The sequence below is a fragment of the Anabrus simplex genome, chromosome 5, assembly GCF_040414725.1.
Source record: "Anabrus simplex isolate iqAnaSimp1 chromosome 5, ASM4041472v1, whole genome shotgun sequence".
Taxonomy (NCBI): domain Eukaryota; kingdom Metazoa; phylum Arthropoda; class Insecta; order Orthoptera; family Tettigoniidae; genus Anabrus; species Anabrus simplex.
The window spans coordinates 369568719-369589737 of NC_090269.1; the positions used below are offsets into that span (position 1 = coordinate 369568719).

General features: G+C 37.2%; 1 protein-coding gene across 1 annotated transcript in view; it reads left to right on the top strand.

Moving 5' to 3' along the window:
• Rme-8 (receptor mediated endocytosis 8) overlaps positions 1-21019 on the top strand; it is a 397451-nt gene that overhangs the window by 253355 nt on the left and 123077 nt on the right. The window contains exons 27-29 of the mRNA XM_067147687.2: positions 12714-12893; positions 19989-20156; positions 20416-20646. Coding sequence (XP_067003788.2) covers positions 12714-12893; positions 19989-20156; positions 20416-20646 — 579 coding nt within the window. The remainder of the gene's footprint in view (positions 1-12713; positions 12894-19988; positions 20157-20415; positions 20647-21019) is intronic.

Consider the following 21019-nt stretch of genomic DNA (forward strand, 5'->3'; position numbering starts at 1 on the left):
AGAAAAATCATAGTCCTGTAGGGTGTACACTTATAAAATTTCTAATTAAAATAACGTGTTAAAAACCTGCTGTTATATTATAGCTATAGCAGAGATGTTTATAGGTGTAAATCTATGGAGTTTTGGCACTCAAGACATATAGCTATGTTTGACAAGTTAAAGTGTTCAAACATTTAGTTAAATGGTGTTCCACTTAGAATATGTGATACAGTTCAGCTGAGGTTATAGTAATATGTTTGTAGGCTTAGTTTGGTATTTTTAACACTCGGGACATATAGCCATGTGTGACAAGTTAAAAGTTGATAAAACATTTAGTTAATGGTGTTCCACTTAAAATATATGGTGAAGTTCAGCTGAAGCTACAACTTGGACTTGAGGAGCAGATAATTATGTAAAATATCAATATAAGTAGAAATGAACAATTTGAATGGGTCACTGCTTGTTGATGTAGATGATCAGCGAGTCCTATTAAACAATTATACATGTCGACATGTGGTTGTATATCATCTTGCTGAGAAGTAACAAAGGTCCTGGCTAAAATGGTGCTTGTAGATCTTATGTTGTAGGTTGTGATTACATAAATTGACTAGAAGGGATCCTGATCCAAGTCGGAACCTATAAGAAATAAAACGCGATATAAAGTTACCGTATTTAAGAAACGAAAGGGAGTTAAATTTCGCGAAGTATTGGTGAATGAGAAACTCACCTCAGGTGCCAAGTTGATGGTAGACGGAACGTAGTGGAACTGACAGGCTGAGGAGAGACGAGGCCTAGAAGGGAGCAGGGAGGGGCGGAGTTACTGAGTTAGGGGAAGGAGGCAACGCGGTAGAGGCGGGACTGTGATCAGGTGGGCGCGTGCGATGGTAGGGGAAATATGTAAGCGTGTTGTGTATTGTTTTGAAGATGGATCGGTTTTTTGGTATTTTAAGAGTGTTCATTATTTTGATAAAAGTGTCAAAAAGTATTGTAGGTTTTTCGGAGAGATCGTTAAGGTTAAAATTTGGGTTATGGTATTGATCGAGTGAGATGTAGAATTGTTCTGTAAAATCGAGTATGGGGCCTTTGTTTATTATTTCAATGATGTCTATGTCGTTATTCATACCATAAAATTTATGTTTATAATCATGTATATGTTGGCCTATTGCGGAAAATTTTCTGTATTTTATCGCATTTACGTGTTCAGTATATCTAATTTTGAACGATCTACCGGTCTGTCCAAGGTAGGTGCTGAGACAGTCGTTACAGTGAAATCTGTAGACGCCTGATTTGTCAGAAGGGTTAGAGGTATTGATTGAGTTAGAATTGTATAGGATATCTAGATTTCTGTTATTAGTTTTGAAGGAGATGTTAATTTTCTGTTTCTTAAATATATTTGTAATTTTGTGAATATTACGGTTATAGGTAAAGGTTGAAAAAGATTTCGATTTAGTAGCTTCTTTAATTAGGTTCGATTTTGGGCGATGTCTGAATTTACTGATTATATTTTCTATAAAATTCTTGTTGTATCCATTATGAGCTCCGATATTGCGTATGGTATTTAATTCTTTGTTGAGGTCTGATTTCGACATTGGGACATTAAATGCTCGATGTACTAAGCTATTATAAGTGGCCCGTTTATGGCTTAGGGGGTGAATAGAATCTTCTTGTATTGTAGTGGCAGTATGTGTAGGTTTTCTGTAGACATTATATTTGAAGGAAGATAGAAGTCTGGTGATAGTGAGATCAAGAAAATTAATAGTATTATGGGCTTCGGATTCCAGTGTAAATTTTATGTCTGTATCAATAGTGTTAAGGTGCGTTAAGGTGGTAGCTGCGTCTGTAGTGCGTTGGTCCATAATAATAAATACATCATCGATATACCTGGACCAAAGATGTATATTGCTAAATGTTATGTTATTGTCAATTTTTGTATGTTCTAAAAAATCTAAGTATATTTCTGCTAAAATGCCGGAGGCTGGGGATCCCATGGCTAGGCCGTCTTGCTTGTATATTGTTTTATCGAAGGTGAAATAGTTGTTATTGATTAAAAGTTTCAAGATAGACATAAAGTCAGTGATCTCAAGTTGACTAAGTTGACTATGGTTATGCAAATTTTGAGGGATAATTTTAAGAAGTTTTTCTGGTTTAATACTAGTGTACATATTAGTGATATCAAACGAATGTAAAGAGTGGTATGGTTGAAGTGTAAAGTCATCCAGTTGTTTGATAAGTTGTAGTGTATTCTTGATAGATTTTCTAGACTTAAAGGTGTAGTGTCTTTTAAGAAATTGTTGAGTGAATTGTGCTACTTTGTACAATGGGCTCGGTCTGTAGTTTACTATAGGACGTATCGGGATATTAGGTTTATGTATTTTAGGTTGTGCTTTAACGGTGGGAAGTCCTGGGTTCATTTTAATTAGTTTGCTTTTTTCACTGTCGGTTAAAAGAAATGATGTGTTTTTAAGCGTCTGTTTTAATTGCCGTTGGATAGTTTGTGTAGGATCTTTGTTAATTATTGTAAAAGTGCTGTCTGTGAAAAACATTTTGGTTTTGGATACATATTCTGTTTGATTCATAATAACAGTGGTGTTGCCTTTATCTGCTTTCGTGACGATAGTATGAGTATCTTTAATTTTATTTTTAAGTTGAATGATTTTATTTCTATCTTCGAATTGAGATTTGGTCATGCTTTGGGTAGGTGATGTAAAGGTTTTCTTAAGCTGTTTGTTGGCTTCGTGTCTGAGTTCATCTTGTATATCATGAGGCATCTTCTTTATCGCTGTTTCCGTTTCTACTATTAGTGTTTTCGCAACATGATATACAAGATGAACTCAGACACGAAGCCAACAAACAGCTTAAGAAAACCTTTACATCACCTACCCAAAGCATGACCAAATCTCAATTCGAAGATAGAAATAAAATCATTCAACTTAAAAATAAAATTAAAGATACTCATACTATCGTCACGAAAGCAGATAAAGGCAACACCACTGTTATTATGAATCAAACAGAATATGTATCCAAAACCAAAATGTTTTTCACAGACAGCACTTTACAATAATTAACAAAGATCCTACACAAACTATCCAACGGCAATTAAAACAGACGCTTAAAAACACATCATTTCTTTTAACCGACAGTGAAAAAAGCAAACTAATTAAAATGAACCCAGGACTTCCCACCGTTAAAGCACAACCTAAAATACATAAACCTAATATCCCGATACGTCCTATAGTAAACTACAGACCGAGCCCATTGTACAAAGTAGCACAATTCACTCAACAATTTCTTAAGACACTACACCTTTAAGTCTAGAAAATCTATCAAGAATACACTACAACTTATCAAACAACTGGATGACTTTACACTTCAACCATACCACTCTTTACATTCGTTTGATATCACTAATATGTACACTAGTATTAAACCAGAAAAACTTCTTAAAATTATCCCTCAAAATTTGCATAACCATAGTCAACTTAGTCAACTTGAGATTACTGACTTTATGTCTATCTTGAAACTTTTAATCAATAACAACTATTTCACCTTCGATAAAACAATATACAAGCAAGACGGCCTAGCCATGGGATCCCCAGCCTCCGGCATTTTAGCAGAAATATACTTAGATTTTTTAGAACATACAAAAATTGACAATAACATAACATTTAGCAATATACATCTTTGGTCCAGGTATATCGATGATGTATTTATTATTATGGACCAACGCACTACAGACGCAGCTACCACCTTAACGCACCTTAACACTATTGATACAGACATAAAATTTACACTGGAATCCGAAGCCCATAATACTATTAATTTTCTTGATCTCACTATCACCAGACTTCTATCTTCCTTCAAATATAATGTCTACAGAAAACCTACACATACTGCCACTACAATACAAGAAGATTCTATTCACCCCCTAAGCCATAAACGGGCCACTTATAATAGCTTAGTACATCGAGCATTTAATGTCCCAATGTCGAAATCAGACCTCAACAAAGAATTAAATACCATACGCAATATCGCAGCTCATAATGGATACAACAAGAATTTTATAGAAAATATAATCAGTAAATTCAGACATCGCCCAAAATCGAACCTAATTAAAGAAGCTACTAAATCGAAATCTTTTTCAACCTTTACCTACAACCGTAATATTCACAAAATTACAAATATATTTAAGAAACAGAAAATTAACATCTCCTTCAAAACTAATAACAGAAATCTAGATATCCTATACAATTCTAACTCAATCAATACCTCTAACCCTTCTGACAAATCAGGCGTCTACAGATTTCACTGTAACGACTGTCTCAGCACCTACCTTGGACAGACCGGTAGATCGTTCAAAATTAGATATACTGAACACGTAAATGCGATAAAATACAGAAAATTTTCCGCAATAGGCCAACATATACATGATTATAAACATAAATTTTATGGTATGAATAACGACATAGACATCATTGAAATAATAAACAAAGGCCCCATACTCGATTTTACAGAACAATTCTACATCTCACTCGATCAATACCATAACCCAAATTTTAACCTTAACGATCTCTCCGAAAAACCTACAATACTTTTTGACACTTTTATCAAAATAATGAACACTCTTAAAATACCAAAAAACCGATCCATCTTCAAAACAATACACAACACGCTTACATATTTCCCCTACCATCGCACGCGCCCACCTGATCACAGTCCCGCCTCTACCGCGTTGCCTCCTTCCCCTAACTCAGTAACTCCGCCCCTCCCTGCTCCCTTCTAGGCCTCGTCTCTCCTCAGCCTGTCAGTTCCACTACGTTCCGTCTACCATCAACTTGGCACCTGAGGTGAGTTTCTCATTCACCAATACTTCGCGAAATTTAACTCCCTTTCGTTTCTTAAATACGGTAACTTTATATCGCGTTTTATTTCTTATAGGTTCCGACTTGGATCAGGATCCCTTCTAGTCAATTTATGTAATCACAACCTACAACATAAGATCTACAAGCACCATTTTAGCCAGGACCTTTGTTACTTCTCAGCAAGATGATATACAACCACATGTCGACATGTATAATTGTTTAATAGGACTCGCTGATCATCTACATCAACAAGCAGTGACCCATTCAAATTGTTCATTTCTACTTATATTGATATTTTACATAATTATCTGCTCCTCAAGTCCAAGTTGTAGCTTCAGCTGAACTTCACCATATATTTTAAGTGGAACACCATTAACTAAATGTTTTATCAACTTTTAACTTGTCACACATGGCTATATGTCCCGAGTGTTAAAAATACCAAACTAAGCCTACAAACATATTACTATAACCTCAGCTGAACTGTATCACATATTCTAAGTGGAACACCATTTAACTAAATGTTTGAACACTTTAACTTGTCAAACATAGCTATATGTCTTGAGTGCCAAAACTCCATAGATTTACACCTATAAACATCTCTGCTATAGCTATAATATAACAGCAGGTTTTTAACACGTTATTTTAATTAGAAATTTTATAAGTGTACACCCTACAGGACTATGATTTTTCTTAAATCGTGATTTTTTACCTGGACATGTTCACACTTTTTTGTAGATAGATAATGTATAATTTTATATTCACTGTTATATCATACCTGAAGTATTGTAAGGTTTATTGTCCTCGATTAATTGTTCTTGGCTGATGATGACAGGTACACTGTCGAAACCGGTCCCGAGTGTATAAAAATGTGAAGGTTTAACTGTAACGTAAAACTGTCACATAATATAATGTATTGAAAAGGTGGAACTTATTGTACTTTTCTTTGATGTGAATCTCAAGTTTATCAACAGTACTTTGAGGGAGGCTGCCCATGCGGTGCTGCTTCTTTTTGTATACTGCTTTGATATTTTTTTGTGTATTGACTATGGTAGAGCAGCATATGATTCAGCAACAAAATCTATGCTGAATCATTTAAATAGTAAACACCATAGTGAAGTTAGGCAGGCAATGGAAGCTCTCCGGACTAGCTTGATTCCCAGGCAACTCTCTGCAACCTTTGCGAAAAAGACGGCAGCATATACTCCTCATGTAGGCTGCTAGAATTCGTGAAATGCCTCATCATCTAAGCTGTCAATCAGATATTAGCAGAAGTACAAAGAATGGCAGATAGCCACATGACCAGTCAAGATTCGAATTAATAGCTTGTGTTGTAAGTTGGGTTTGGCTAAAAGCGGTTGTCTTCTGTGGATCCTTAGTGAAGTACCTCCATGGCTAGTTCTGCAATCGAATATATGGATAGATGTCCTCTGTAGACCTAGGGTGAACCCAGATGCCTCTGTTCCTCAAAGATATTTCCATGACTTTGTTCACCAGTATCTGGACTCCTCATTCATGTCCGACAATATCAACTCAAAGATACCGCTACGTAGTGTCTGTAGCATGTATACTGAAGAACTCTTTGTCATCTTAGAAGCTCTGCAGTGTGTGCTGAGGCACAAACATGGTCTCTTTCTCGTGTGCATCAATTGCAGAGGATTTAAAGAGTTAATTCATGTTTCCTGCAACACCTACTGGTGTAGCAGATCCATGACCTTCTAGCCAGGTTGTGTGATGCTGACACCCAAATCATCTTTGCATGACTTTTCAGCGATTTGTGAAAAATAGGATGCTACCATATATAACTTATAGTCCTAGTGAGAATTTTTCCTCTACCAATTTAGAAACCACTGATATAGTCCTAGCCACCTGAGCACAAGGAGAGCCACGACTGAGATTATGTCCCGAGATGCCCTCTCATTTTTCATAGCAACTGGTATGCTGACTCTCAGGATGACTTAAGGCTAACTCCCACTTATTTGTAGTGATGCGATGAAAATCAAAGTAACGTGCATTTGGAAGATTCCACGTATCAGAAGCAAAGGAAAGAGAAACAAAACAAACAAAATGGTTTGCTTAATAGCCTTACCATATTCTTGCAAAGAAGCAGAACATGAAGAAATAAATACAGCAAAACCTCGGATTGCGTGTGTTTTGCAAGACAAGCAAATAAATTTAAAGAATTATAACTTGATAAATGAGCAAAGTACTGATCTGTAGTAAGTACTGATCTGTCTGCTGAATGCCACATGATCACACAATTGAGTCAGTCGTTTCCCTCACACAGTGGGATTGTGGGTAATCTTCTCCCGTGGTTGAGTTCAGTTAGCATGTCTAGCTTGTATAGTTAGCATCCTTACAAACTGTATACTATAGCACTTTAATCAAGTGTGTGTTTAAATAAAGCATTTTCTATTTTGTGTCTAAGTCAAGTGACTGTTATTTAGTAACTTTACTATAACAATGGGCTCCGTGAAGGAAAAAAATTAAGAGGAATGTGAAGGCAATAAGGAAACGATATGATGAAAATTAAGATGGAAAACATCGAGAACTATGAACAAGACATGCGTGTGCCCAATATTAAGAGATTTGACATAAAGTCTACCTCAACTATTTGCACAATATTAAAGAAGGAAGAACTAAAGGGTCCAGATGCAGCAAAAAGCGTCATGAACATTCCAAAGCCATGACCACATATTCTAGAAGAGGTAGAGAAGTTTCTTCTCATGTGGATCCTTTTATATCATTACATCATATTCTTGGGCTGTGAAACAAATCATATGCCTTTCAATTATTTCATATGAGAAAATTTACAAGCACATTTGCAGAATAAATTATGCTCACAGCCCAAGGCTTTACTGTACAGATAAAAGGGGGATATTTTTAATTCTTTAAACTTGTTTACCAGGGATGCACATAGTGAGCTTGCAAAGCTCTTTGACTTCCTTTTGAATGAAGAAGACAAATTTATTAAATGATTTAGAATGAGTATTATCCCAAAATTTTGGCAATTATTTCAGTTGGTGGACCAAAATATGACCAAAGATTTCACTCGAGAACATGCTCTTATATCTACAATAATGAAACTAGAAGTTTATTTAAGGTAAGAAAACAAATGTTCTTTTTTTTTTTCTTTCTAAATTTAAAAGTATGCAGTAGCATTTTACTGTTCAATGACGTAGAGTTTAACCAGGAAAAAGTACGGAATGTCATAACCATATGTTCCACCTGATTATCATGAGAGCAAATGATTACATTTGAAACAACAGTTCTGTTCACATTGCTTGGAGGCGCTGAATTTCTTGTCATCAATTTAAATACGTTGTGAGAAAAAAACTCTTCCCATAGCATCTAATAAGTTGGAGTCGGCCTTTACCAGGTCACTCAGCCATTGCTCATGGTTCACAAATTAGGACACTACTACAGGAACCCACACCATGGACCTTAGAGAATAGACAGAAATCTATAAAGTCTATTGCATGTTTGGTCAAGCTATCATTTTGAATTCTTATTGCAATAGTTCAGAAGCTCACTAAAATATATATACCAACCAACTTTTATATCATTCATCTTGGTGACTGTCTGTATTAGGAATCAAGAGAAATGAATTTCATTTTATGGGTCCATATTGAACTCTGATTAAACCAAATTAAAAAATAAGTGAGTTAATTCCACCTTTTCAATACAAATTAAATGGTGTTTATGAAATGAACATTTAATGGGACTATGATCTATTTAAAGGTCATCTTCAGCCATATTACGTGTAGAACAAAGTATTTGAAACACAGTGGTCTAAAGATCAATCAATCAATCAATCAATCAATCAATCAATCAATCAATCAATACTGATCTGCATTTAGGGCAGTCGCCTAGGTGGCAGATTCCCTATCTGTTGCTTTCCTAGCCTTTTCTTAAATGATTGCAAAGAAATTGGAAATTTATTGAACATCTCCCTTGGTAAGTTATTCCAATCCCTAACTCCCCTTCCTATAAATAAATATTTGCCCCAATTTGTCCTCTTGAATTCCAACTTTATCTTCATATTGTGATCTTTCCTATATTTAAAGACACCATCCAAACTTATTCGTCTACTGATGTCCTCCCACGCCATCTCTCCACTGACAGCTCGGAACATACCACTTAGTCGAACAGCTCGTCTCCTTTCTCCCAAGTCTTCCCAGCCCAAACTTCATAACATTTTTGTAACGCTACTCTTTTGTCAGAAATCGCCCAGAACAAATCGAGCTGCTTTTCTTTGGATTTTTTCCAGTTCCTGAATCAAGTAATCATGGTAAGGGTCCCATACACTGGAACCATACTCAAGTTGAAGTCTCACCAGAGACAAATATGCTCTCTCCTTTACATTCTTACTACAACCCCTAAATACTCTCATGACCATGTGCAGAGATCTGTACCCTTTATTTACAATCATATTTATGTGATTACCCCAATGAAGATCTTTCCTTATATTTATACCTAGGTATTTACAATGATCCCCAAAGGGAACTTTCACCCCATCAACGCAGTAATTAAAACTGAGAGGACTTTTCCTATTTGTGAAACGCACAACCTGACTTTTATCCCCGTTTATCATCATACCATTGCCTACTGTCCATCTCATAACATTATCGAGGTCATTTTGCAGTTGCTCACAATCTTGTAACCTATTTATTACTCTGTACAGAATAACATCATCTGCGAAAAGCCTTATCTCTGATTCCACTTCTTTACACATATCATTGATATATATATAAGGCCGGGCTGAGTGGCTCAGACGGTTGAGGAGCTGGCCTCTGACCCCAACTTGGCAGGTTCGATCCTGGCTCAGTCCGGTGGTATTTGAAGGTGCTCAGATACGTCAGCCTCGTGTCGGTAGATTTACTGACACGTAAAAGAACTCCTGCGGGACTAAATTCCGGCACCTCGGCATCTCCAAAAACCGTAAAAGAGTAGTTAGTGGGACATAAAGCAAATAACACGATATATGTAAGAAAACATAAAGGTCCAATAATACTGTCTTGAGGAATTCCCCTCTTAATCTTTACAGGGACAGATAAAGCTTCACCTACTCTAATTCTCTGAGTTCTATTTTCTAGAAACAGAGCCACCCATTCAGTCACTCTTTTGTCAAGTCCAATTGCACTCATTTTTGCCAGTAGTCTCCCATGATCTACCCTATCAAATGCCTTAGATAAGTCAATCCCAATACAGTCCAATTGACCTCCTGAATCCAGGATATCTGCTATATCTTGCTGGAATCCTGCAAGTTGGGCTTCAGTGGAATAACCTTTCCTAAACCCAAACTGCCTTCTGTCAAACTATTAATTTTGCAAACATGTCTTATATAATCAGAAAGAATGCTTTTCCAAAGCTTACATACAATGCACGTCAAACTGACTGGCCTGTAATTTTCAGCTTTATGCCTATCACCCTTTCCTTTATACATTGGCGTTACTATAGCAACTCCCCCATTCATTTGGTAAAGTTCCTTCATGCAAACAAAAATCAAACAAGTACTTCAGATATGGTACTATATCCCAACCCATTGTCTTTATAGTATATCCCCCGAAACCTTATCAATTCCAGCTGCTTTTCTAGTTTTCTACTTTTGTATCTTACTGTAAATGTCATTGCTGTCATAGGTAAATTTTAATACTTCTTTAGTATTAGTCACCTCCTCTATCTTGACATTATCCTTGTAACCAACAATCTTTACATACTGCTGACTGAATACTTCTGCCTTTTGAAGATCCTTGCATACACACTCCCCTTGTTCATTAATTATTCCTGGAATGTCCTTCTTGGAACCTGTTTCTGCCTTAAAGTACCTATACATACTCTTCCATTTTTCACTAAAATTAGTGTGGCCACCAGTTATGCTTGCCATCATGTTATCCTTAGCCGACTTCTTTGCTAGATTCAATTTCCTAGTAAGTTCCTTCAATTTCTCCTTACTTGCACAGCCATAACTCTATTTCTTTCCAACCTGCACCTCCTTCTTAGTATCTTTACTTCCCTGTTATAATATAGTGGATCTTTACCATTCCTTACCACCTTTAAAGGTACAAACCTATTTTCACATTCCTCAACAATTGCTTTAAACCCATCCCAGAGTCTGTTTACATTTTTATGTACCGTTTTCCACCGATCATAGTTGCTTATTAAAACTCCCTCATGCCTGTTTTATCAGCCATATGGTACTGCCTAACTGTCCTAATTTTAATCTCTTCCTTTCTTTCACATTTATTTTTAATTACCACAAAAACAGCTTCGTGATCACTAATACCATCTATTACTTCGGTTTCTCTATAGAACTCATCTGGTTTTACCAGCACCACATCCAGAATATTCTTCCCTCTAGTAGGTTCCATCACTTTCTGAATCAGGTGCCCTTCCCATATTAACTTATTTGCCATTCGTTGGTCATGCTTCCTGTCGTTCGCATTACCTTCCCAATTAACATTTGGTAAATTGAGATCACCCGCTACGATCACGTTCCTTTCCTTATTATTTCCCACATAGCTGATTATCTTATCAAATAATTCTGAATCAGCATCTGCGCTACCGTTTCCTGGTCTGTACACTCCAAAGACATCTAGTTGCCTATTATCTTTAGAAATGAGCCTTACCCCTAGAATTTCATGCTTGTCATCTTTAATTTTTTCGTAGCTTACAAATTCTTCTTTCACGAGAATGAATACTCCCCCTCCTACCTTTCCTATCCTATCTCTACGATACACCCTCCAGTTTCGTGAGAAAATTTCTGCATCTATTATATCATTTCTCAGCCATGATTCAACTCCTATTACAATATCTGGTAAGTATATATCTATTAAATTACTTAATTCTATTCCTTTCTTTACAATACTTCTACAGTTGAGCACTAACAGTTTTATGTCATCCCTACTTGATTTCCAGTTCCCTTTTCCTTTAACACCGCTGCCTAGCGCACGCTGTTTCCCTGAATGTACCTCCCTATAACCCTTCTAAACAAATTTCCTAACTTATATGTACCACTGTGGTTTAAGAGAAGGCCATCTGAGCGCAGATCCCTATCACCTACCCATCCATTAGGATCTAGAAATTTCACTCCCAGTTTCCCACATACCCAGTTCATAGTCTCATTTAAATCTCCAATCACCTTCCAGTCAGTATCCCTCTTACACAGAATTCCACTGATAACAATCTCCGCTTCCTTAAACTTCATCCGTGCTGCATTTACCAGATCCCACTCATCCCCAACTATTTTGGTACTTATACCTGCTTGTCTTACGTTGTTAGTACCAACGTGAAACACAACCACCTTCTCCTTTCCCTCTTCCTTCTCTTCTACTTTCTTCAACATCTGGCTTAACCTAATTCCTGGATAACACTCTACCCTGGTACCCTTTCCTCCACACACTTTCCCGACATGTCTAACGATAGAATCCCCCATGATCAGAGCCTCAACCCTACCCACCTCATTTGATCCCCTCCCCTCCTGGTCAGTCCTATCTTTCCTGACAGCTGCAGAAGCTACTTCCTCCTCCCTTTTCTCCATCCCATGACCCTGTTCCACCTGTCTTTTCTTATCCACTACTCCATATTTCCCTTTCCTACCTCTTCCCTTTCTCCTACTTCCATGCTTCTCGGCGACAGTTCCCTGTTCCTCATCTGGTTGTTCTACCTGCAGTGACTCGTACCGATTTCTCATCGACACCTGCCCTGAATTTTGATCCTGAATGGAGCCCTTAGCCTACAATCTCCTTCCCCTTAAAACATTAGACATTGTAACATGGTCTTAAAACAGAGAAGTTTGACACTATGAACTGATTTCTTACAACAGAAGTGTTTTCATGAAATTCAAAAAACAGAACTGTTGTATTCCATCCTTTGCAGCACCTGACCAAGCTGTGCTCTGTGGCTACTGAGTGTGTCAGCTCCCTTGCAGTGGACAGCATACTTCAGATGAAACTGATGCAAGCTGGAGCTTTGTGGCATCTTCTGCTGTTCATGTTCAGCTATGATTTCACACTGGAGGAAGGAGGGGTGGAACGTAATGAAGAAGAAAATCAGCAGGTATTATGTCCAAATATAGCCATGTTAATGCTCTCAGCGCTGTCTGTCAATAGCAGAAATTGGCTAAATTTTTACATACTAGTTAGCTGAGGTTATTGATAAGCAGGTATTAAACGACATCTATTGGATTTCATGTGAATGAGTCACAAAGGAAAAGCGAGTCAGCATGTAGTGTGGAATGTATCACAAGAAGAAAGTTTGGAAGAGAATTGCGCAGGGTAATATAATCGGTCCATTACTTTTCTTAATGTACGTAAATGATTTAGGGAACAATATAACATCAAAAATAAGGTTGTAATCAGATGACGTAATTGTTTATAAGTAAATATATGACATTGAAGATTGCTCAGAATTACAAAGGGATCTTGACAGTATTCAACAATGGGTTGAAGATACTAATATGACGGTTAATGGAGGCAAATTAACTGTTATAACATTTACAAACAGGAGCTTGAAAACTGATTTTAAATATACTTTGGATGAGGTAATTGTTCGAAAAGATGACAAGTGCAAATACTTAGGTGTGAGATTTGAAAGTAATTTGCACTTGAACAGTCATGTTGATGACATTGTTGGGAAAGCATATAGATCGTTACATGTCATAATGAGGCTACTTAAAGGATGCAACAAAAAATTAAAGGAGAAAAGTTACTTAAGTATGGTTCGTCCATTATTGGAATATGCAAACAGTGTTTGGGATCCTCACCAGGAATATCGAATAAAAGAAATAGATGGTGTGCAGAGGAAAGCAGCAAGATTTGTAACAGGGAATTTCAGAATAAAAAGTAGTGTATCAGAAATGTTAGAGAAACTTGGGTGGGAAACTTTAAGTAAGAGAAAGGAGAAAACTAGACTTAGAGGATTATATAGAGCTTATACAGGAGAGGAAGCATGGGGGGGAAATCCGTGAGAGGCTTCAGTTGGAAAATAATTACATCGGCAGGGCTGACGACAAGTATAAAATTAGAAGGGATTTTAGCAGAAGCGATTAAGGTAAATTTTCATTCATTGGGAAGGGCGTGAAGGAGTGGAACAGTTTACCAGGGGTAGTGTTCGATCATTTTCCAAAATCTGCACAGATATTCAAGAAAAGAATAAGCAGCAACAGAGAAAAGAAATGTTAGAGGGCATTTGATCTGTGCAGGTTATTGTAAATAAAGAATTTTTGTGAATAAATTAATTCCATCCCCTGGTCCATGGAGATTGGACAGCCAAAGTAGGGGTGAGGTACAGTGGGAACTTTGAGGGCCCTGGGACCCGCTACGGTAGCTGTGAAGGCCCTTCAAGAACTCTGGTTAAGACGCAGCAGGTTGTTAGGCTTGTTAGGTTCCAAAATGGGAAAATAAATAAATAAATGCAATGTAAATGTTAATCTTATAGCAGATGTATTCTACATACGTAGGTGCTTTGAAAAGTTCTCGGAATGTACTAGAATTAAGTAGCTTTCCTCGGTGGAACTGCTTTTATTTTTCAACATAGTCTCCCTGTAGACTAATGCATTTGGTCCAGCGATGTTCCAATGCCTTGATCCCATCTTGAAAATGAGATTCCTCCAGGCCTGCAAAATACCTCTCCAATTCGGCTGTTAGTTCTTCCCTTGTAGAAAATCTCTGTCCACCAAGGAAAATTTCCAGCTTGGGGAATAGATGAAGGTCTGATGGTGCCAAATCAGGTGAATAAGGTGGCTGTGGCAACAATTCGTACCCCAGTTCATGAAGTTTTGCCATGGCAATAACACTTGTGTGCGGCGGAGCGTTGTCCTGATGAAAGATGACCTTTTTCCTTGCCAAACCAGGCCTTGTTTCGCATATCTTTTCCTATAGTTTATCTAGGAGGTTTACATAGTATTGCCCCTTAATTGTTTGGCCAGTAGGAAGATAATCTATCAGCAGAATACCTTTTGCATTCCAGAAAACTGAGGCCATGACCTTTCTGACCGAACACACTGCCTTTGCTTTCTTTGGTGGTGGTGAATCAGCATGTTTCCACTGCTTTGACTGCTGTTTTGTCATTGGGGTATAGTAGTGGACCCAAGTTTCATCTGTAGTCACAAACCGGCGCAAAAAATCTTGTTGGTTGCACTTTGTTCGGACATTTCCAATCTGGTGCGTTTATTGTCCAATGTCGAGAGCACCCGTCTTGCGGATAATTTTTTCATACCCAATTCTTCGGTTAAAATATAATATACCCATTCAGAAGACATCCCTACAGCTTCAGCAATCTCCTGCACTTTCAGTCGATGATCCTCCATGACCATTTTATGCACTTCTGTGATAAATTCTGGGGTCGTAACACTTTTTGGCTGTCCACTACGCGGATCATCATCCAAGCTCTCCCAACCAAATTTAAACTCGCTGGTCTACTTGGCAACAGTTGAAAATGAAGGAGCAGAATCCCCCAGTGTGTTCTGAAAGTCGGCATGAATTTCCTTTGCTTTCGTACCTTTCTTTACAAAGTATTTAATCACTGCTCGAATCTCAGTTTTTTCCATTGTCACAAATCACAACGCGGGAACAACAACAAACAGTCGTCACTACCACACTCCTGCAGCTAGAGCACTGACGCACCACGTGTTCACTCACAAAGGATGTCTGATTATTGCGCGGGAACCTCGTTGCTCTAGCACTGACATCTAGCAGTGATTCCGAGAACTTTTCAAACCGTCCTCGTACCGTAGACAAGTTGATTATGTTTGTAAGTACAGGAGATATTATGAGTAGAATTTTGTAATTAATATAAATTTATTAAGGATGAGCTGTGTGTTTAATACAAAAATTGTTAGTGTAAATTGTATAATACTGAATTTTAAGATGATGTCTTCTTCTCTTGTTAATTTAAAATTTAGTGCTAGATAATGTATTTTTGTGTACCGTTTGCCACCGAGGTAGACACCTCATTTGCAAATAAATGAATTTGATTTAATTTGTATGTACCTCACTAAGGTACAACACCACTTTTGAATGACAATCAACAAATCTAGCTTTTCTACATTGGCATTTACTGTTTAAATGCATTTGTGTACACTTTCAAGGAACAAGAACATGAAAGTAGCGAGAATGAATGCTGGTACAAACAGGTGGGAACAAGTGCAGGAGGGTACTCGAAATGAGGAGATAAAAGCTAAGTTAGAAATTAACTCGATGGACGAAGCTGTATGTATAAACTGGCTTCGGTTGTGGGGTCATATGACGTCAGGTTACCTAGGAAAATAATGAATTCTGTTATGGGGTGTAAGAGAAATAGAAGGAGACCAGGACAATGGTGGTTGTACTCAGTTTCTAATAAGGCATAGAACTAAATTAAATCACAAAACTAGTTACAATTAGGGGATTGTGCCAGCTGTTAGTACATTCACAGAGGCTTGCAGACTGGACATTGAAAGGTATAACAGTCTAAAATGAAGATGTATGTATGCATGCATGTAATAATAATAATAATAATAATAATAATAATAATAATAATAATGAAAATAATAATTGTATGGCCTCATCTACCATGTGCAAGCACTTTAATTTGATGCTATCAGGCTGCTGGCTCATCAGTTTTGACGTTGTGTCTTACTCTAGCTTACTAGATGCCAGAGTAAATCAAATCTCTCTTGGGCGTCTATGGCTGATGTTAATGAATTTTGTTGGGCAAAAATCAGATGTGCCACCAGAGATCTTTTACATGCCAGCATCGTATGATATAGTGTATCAAATGGACTTTTTTCTGTCCTTAAAAAATCAGACTGCGTCTGCTAAGTTTGAACCAGCTATCTTGGAATCTGGAGGCAGACACTCAACCACTCATACACAGAGGCAGCTACATCGTATGATAATAATTTCCTACCTTGTTCTATCCCCAGGGAAAACTATAATGACTTGTAAGGTAAGTCTAGTAGTTTTCATTGAATCTGGTATTATTTCTTGTTGTGCTTTATCCTGATTTGTCTGGTTCCTTGGCTGAATGGTCAGCATACTGATCTTCAGTTGAGAAATCTCTGGATTTCTTTCCCAACCAGGGCAAGCATTTTAAATTATTATTATTCTCCTTCTTCCATATCCTCATCAGATATCTGCTATCATCAGGGCAATTAGATTCTTGTTCTTAGCAACTCGGAAAAGGGTGGGGGTACTGAGCTCATACCATTCTCATAGATTCCGTAGCCAAGATATTTAACTGCTCATGGTTAATTGCCCTAGTTCGAGCAGTGTTCTCCTCAGAAATTTCATCAGCCGGGTGGTAGGAATGAGTAGCCAGGCGGGGAATACGATGTAAAAAATGAATATAAGATTTCAGTTTATTTCCCTCGGGGCATTAACAGTAATATCAGACAGGTAAACATAACTGCAAAATTGAACTATTTTAGTGTAATTATCATGAACAAGACATAACAGAGTATTTTGAACTTCTAGTGTTCTACTGCTTGTTCATAATCTTGTAACACCGGGCTTAGCACTCTCTTGCTGTGGAGTGCCTAACGGGCTTGTGACACGATGTGGAATCGTGTGCTTGCAGGCGATTCCACGCCAATCCAGACACCGCTCGCATACGACACTATGTGATAGTCAAGCTAAACGTTTAAACTCCGAAGTAATTCGAGTAATTTTTGCACTACAGTAGAACAGTAGAACCCCGCTTATCCGAAATGAAGGAGGCGGAGCCACTTTGGTCAATGCATTTTTCAGATGACACATGGTAAATATTTTCGGAAGTTAAATGTTGAAATAAAAGTGCATAAACTCTGTTAAGCAAATGTGCCTACTGTATATTAACATTAAAATGTGTACATAATTTCACTCATTGTATAAAATCAGTGATTTTCTTCTGAATTTTCTTGGTGCAGTGCTGTCTTGGAGCTATATCGTGCCACCGTTAAATCAACAATACATCAGCTGGTGTAGATTCATTGCTTTGTTCAACAAAGCGCAAAGCAATCTGAAATATTGAAACAATTTCTTTTGCAATGGGGAAAGTAAAGCATTGGAACTACAGTATAAAACCACAAGGCCAGTGGAACGACCTTGGATGAATGAAAAATATGAATGGAGAAGGGTTGCTGGACTTCCCTGGTTTCCTAACAGAAGCTGCAGTATAGTCCAAGCAGTAAACAAGATGAAACTCCCGCAACTGAAGCAACGTTAACCACAGTCTATATGATCTTCATGATGAATAATACAGTAATAATAATAATAATAATAATAATAATAATAATAATAATAATAATAATAATAATAATAATAATAATAATAATAATAATAATAATAATAATAATAATAATATTGACATTTACAACCGAGATAAATTCAGAAAGTTAATCAAGACATCTGACTCTCTCCAGTCACTAACAACTAAATCACTGCGTCCAGGAGTAGGAGTGAAATGGACTCAAGAAAGAAAAGACATCCGTAGCGCTAGAATGAAGGAATACTGGGCTAAGAGGAAGAAAAGAGCTCACCAGAGTTAAGAACCACGTGGTCCATCATAGGCGCTTGTTCAAAAAATGTATCATGGAACGAACTAGATGGTAAGAAACTGTTTTGTTTTATGCTACACGTGCATTCTGGTATAAGTCATGATATAAAAATAGGGTTTGCCCAGTAGCTCTCAGCACATATAGCAAGAGAATTTCTAATCTTGACGGCTAAGAATGAGAGGGTAAAAACAAAATATTAAAATACAATTTTGCCAGAGCATTTCAGTTAAGCCGGGTTTTGGTTAAGTGAAATTCGGTTAAGCAGGATTCTACTGTATTTAAATTTAATTTGGAGCACCCAGTGACTCAAATATGTAGTAATATTATGTAATTAGCACATATCTAGGTTATGTTAGCCGGGTGGTCTGTAAAAACGGCAGGGCAGTGCGCCCATAAACCTTTTCACTGATGAGATTTGATGAACAGGTGAACCCTCTGGGCTGGGTTTTTCCAAGGAAGAAGTTCTTTTACAGATAATTTTTTACTGATATTTTACAGCATGTTTTTACGCCTGGATGCCCTTCCTGATGCCAATCTCTGTTGAGAAGGTAATGAATATAAAATGATGGTGAATGAAACTGGGTAAGGAAGTGGAAGGAATCAGCTGTGGCCTATGAATAGGAACTGTCCTGGTATTTGCTTGGGAGTGCAAAAGGGAAACCACCAAAAAAAAAAAATTCCCAGGACAGCTGATGGAGGGGTTCGAACCCACTCGCCTGCTGAATGGAGAGCTTGGCTCCATACCCGTAGCATGTTAACATGCACGGTTACTCCGCTCAGTGACATTATTACTGAAATATAATATAAAATTGTTGATCCAAGAACTGGTATTATTAAAATTATTGACATTTGGGAAAAAAAAAGAATTTAGAATTTATCTTAGAAGGGGTTGACAATTCCACACGACATTCATCATTACTAATTTGTCTCTCACTTTCTTGTTGTTCAATATCGCCCCCTATATATACTCCAACTTCATTATCAAAATATCGTTCTCCAGAATCACTATTTACGAGAAAACATTCAATTTCTTTGTCAACAAGAGTTGAATGTATACTTCAAGAGGCCATGATGGCTACACGTTAGCAGGAAAGATGCTCCACTCCAACGAAGGTGAAGTAACATCAAATCACTTTCAAAACAAGCAAAATGGAGAGGACTTCTTTGAGGATTTCCACGGAATTTCAAAGCATGACAGTATATCCCGTTCATATATGAGATCAGTGAAGTACACACTGCACCAAAACGTATATGTATGGGTTTGGCCAACAAGGCACAGTGTTCATTAACGTATATATACGGGTTTGGCATTGAATGGGGTAAAAGGTCCTAGGGAGAACACTATTGAGGATTGGGTATTTGTGTTTGTCTCAATACCCTTCTCTTCTTGTACATACAACACACCTTTCTGCCACCTTCACAGAAACACACAGAACACATAACAGTGAATTCATCCCTCCACATAGGGTTGTCTTCAGGAAGGGCACCTGGCCATAAAACTGAGCCAATTCCATATCAAGTGCTGACCCTGATAAAGTGGAGAGACAGGCCATTATCTTAGCCTAAGGATACAACTACTATCTACCATTAATTTATTTGGTTGCATATTTCAGTTATTTCTTTTTTCTTGAATACAGGAGGTGGCAAATAAACTTGCAAAACTAGCTGTGACTGCTTGTGCCAGGCTGGGAGGCTATCTTTCTGGCGAGTTGGAAACTCCTTCCAATGCTGTGACAAGATCAGCTTTAGAGAGGCTGTTAACTCCATATCTTTCTCGGCAACTTGGCTTGGATAAGCCAGCTGAGGTATGTTGCATACAATCTGCCAGTTTTCCTGAGGCATATTGTATTTTTAATATTTGATTGATTTTTAGTATACTGTGCCTTGTGGCAACTAGATGAAAATCTAGCAATACATTTGTAAATAAATGTTTTCTCTCTCTATTAATGAAAGGGTAAGTTCAAAACTTGCTGGGTAAACATGTATTTAAACTGGTCATTTAAACTTCTACATGGGCATTTCTGTTTGTTATTGTTATTTAAAATGTTCATTTTTGTTTCTTAGATTTTGAAAACATTAAACAGCAACTGTGAGAACCCGTATCTTTTGTGGGATAATGGAACAAGAGCAGAGTTGTGTGAATTCCTGGAGGAGCATCGTCAAAGTAGACTGGATATGGATGAAGAAGATCCAACATATGGCAGTGATTTTACATATTCAATGCATGAGAAGGAACTTATTGTTGGGGAAATTTTTGTACGCATCTACAATGAACAGCCTACTTTTCCCATTGAGGCAAGTATATAAACTTGATTTAATTGTTCTGTGAGTTTGTACTTGTTTCAGAACTATTGATAAAAGTATTTAATTTTCAGATTAACTTTGAAGATCTGCCATTTGTGGAAATTATCTTTTACAATACTTTCTATATTTATATGAAAATTAATGTTTTTTTTTTATTAGTTTGGAAATACAAATTTTCCTGGAATTACTTAATTGTAATTTAATACTAAAATAAGGAGATATTTGTTCAGAATAGAATAGAGCCTGAGGTGCAGGGAAACAATTGTTAGGAATTGTGGTGACACGTATGTATACTGTAGTTGCTGAAAAGAAGAAAGAATGAGCTCATGGTAGTGCATGTTTCTTGCAGTTAATATTATATCGG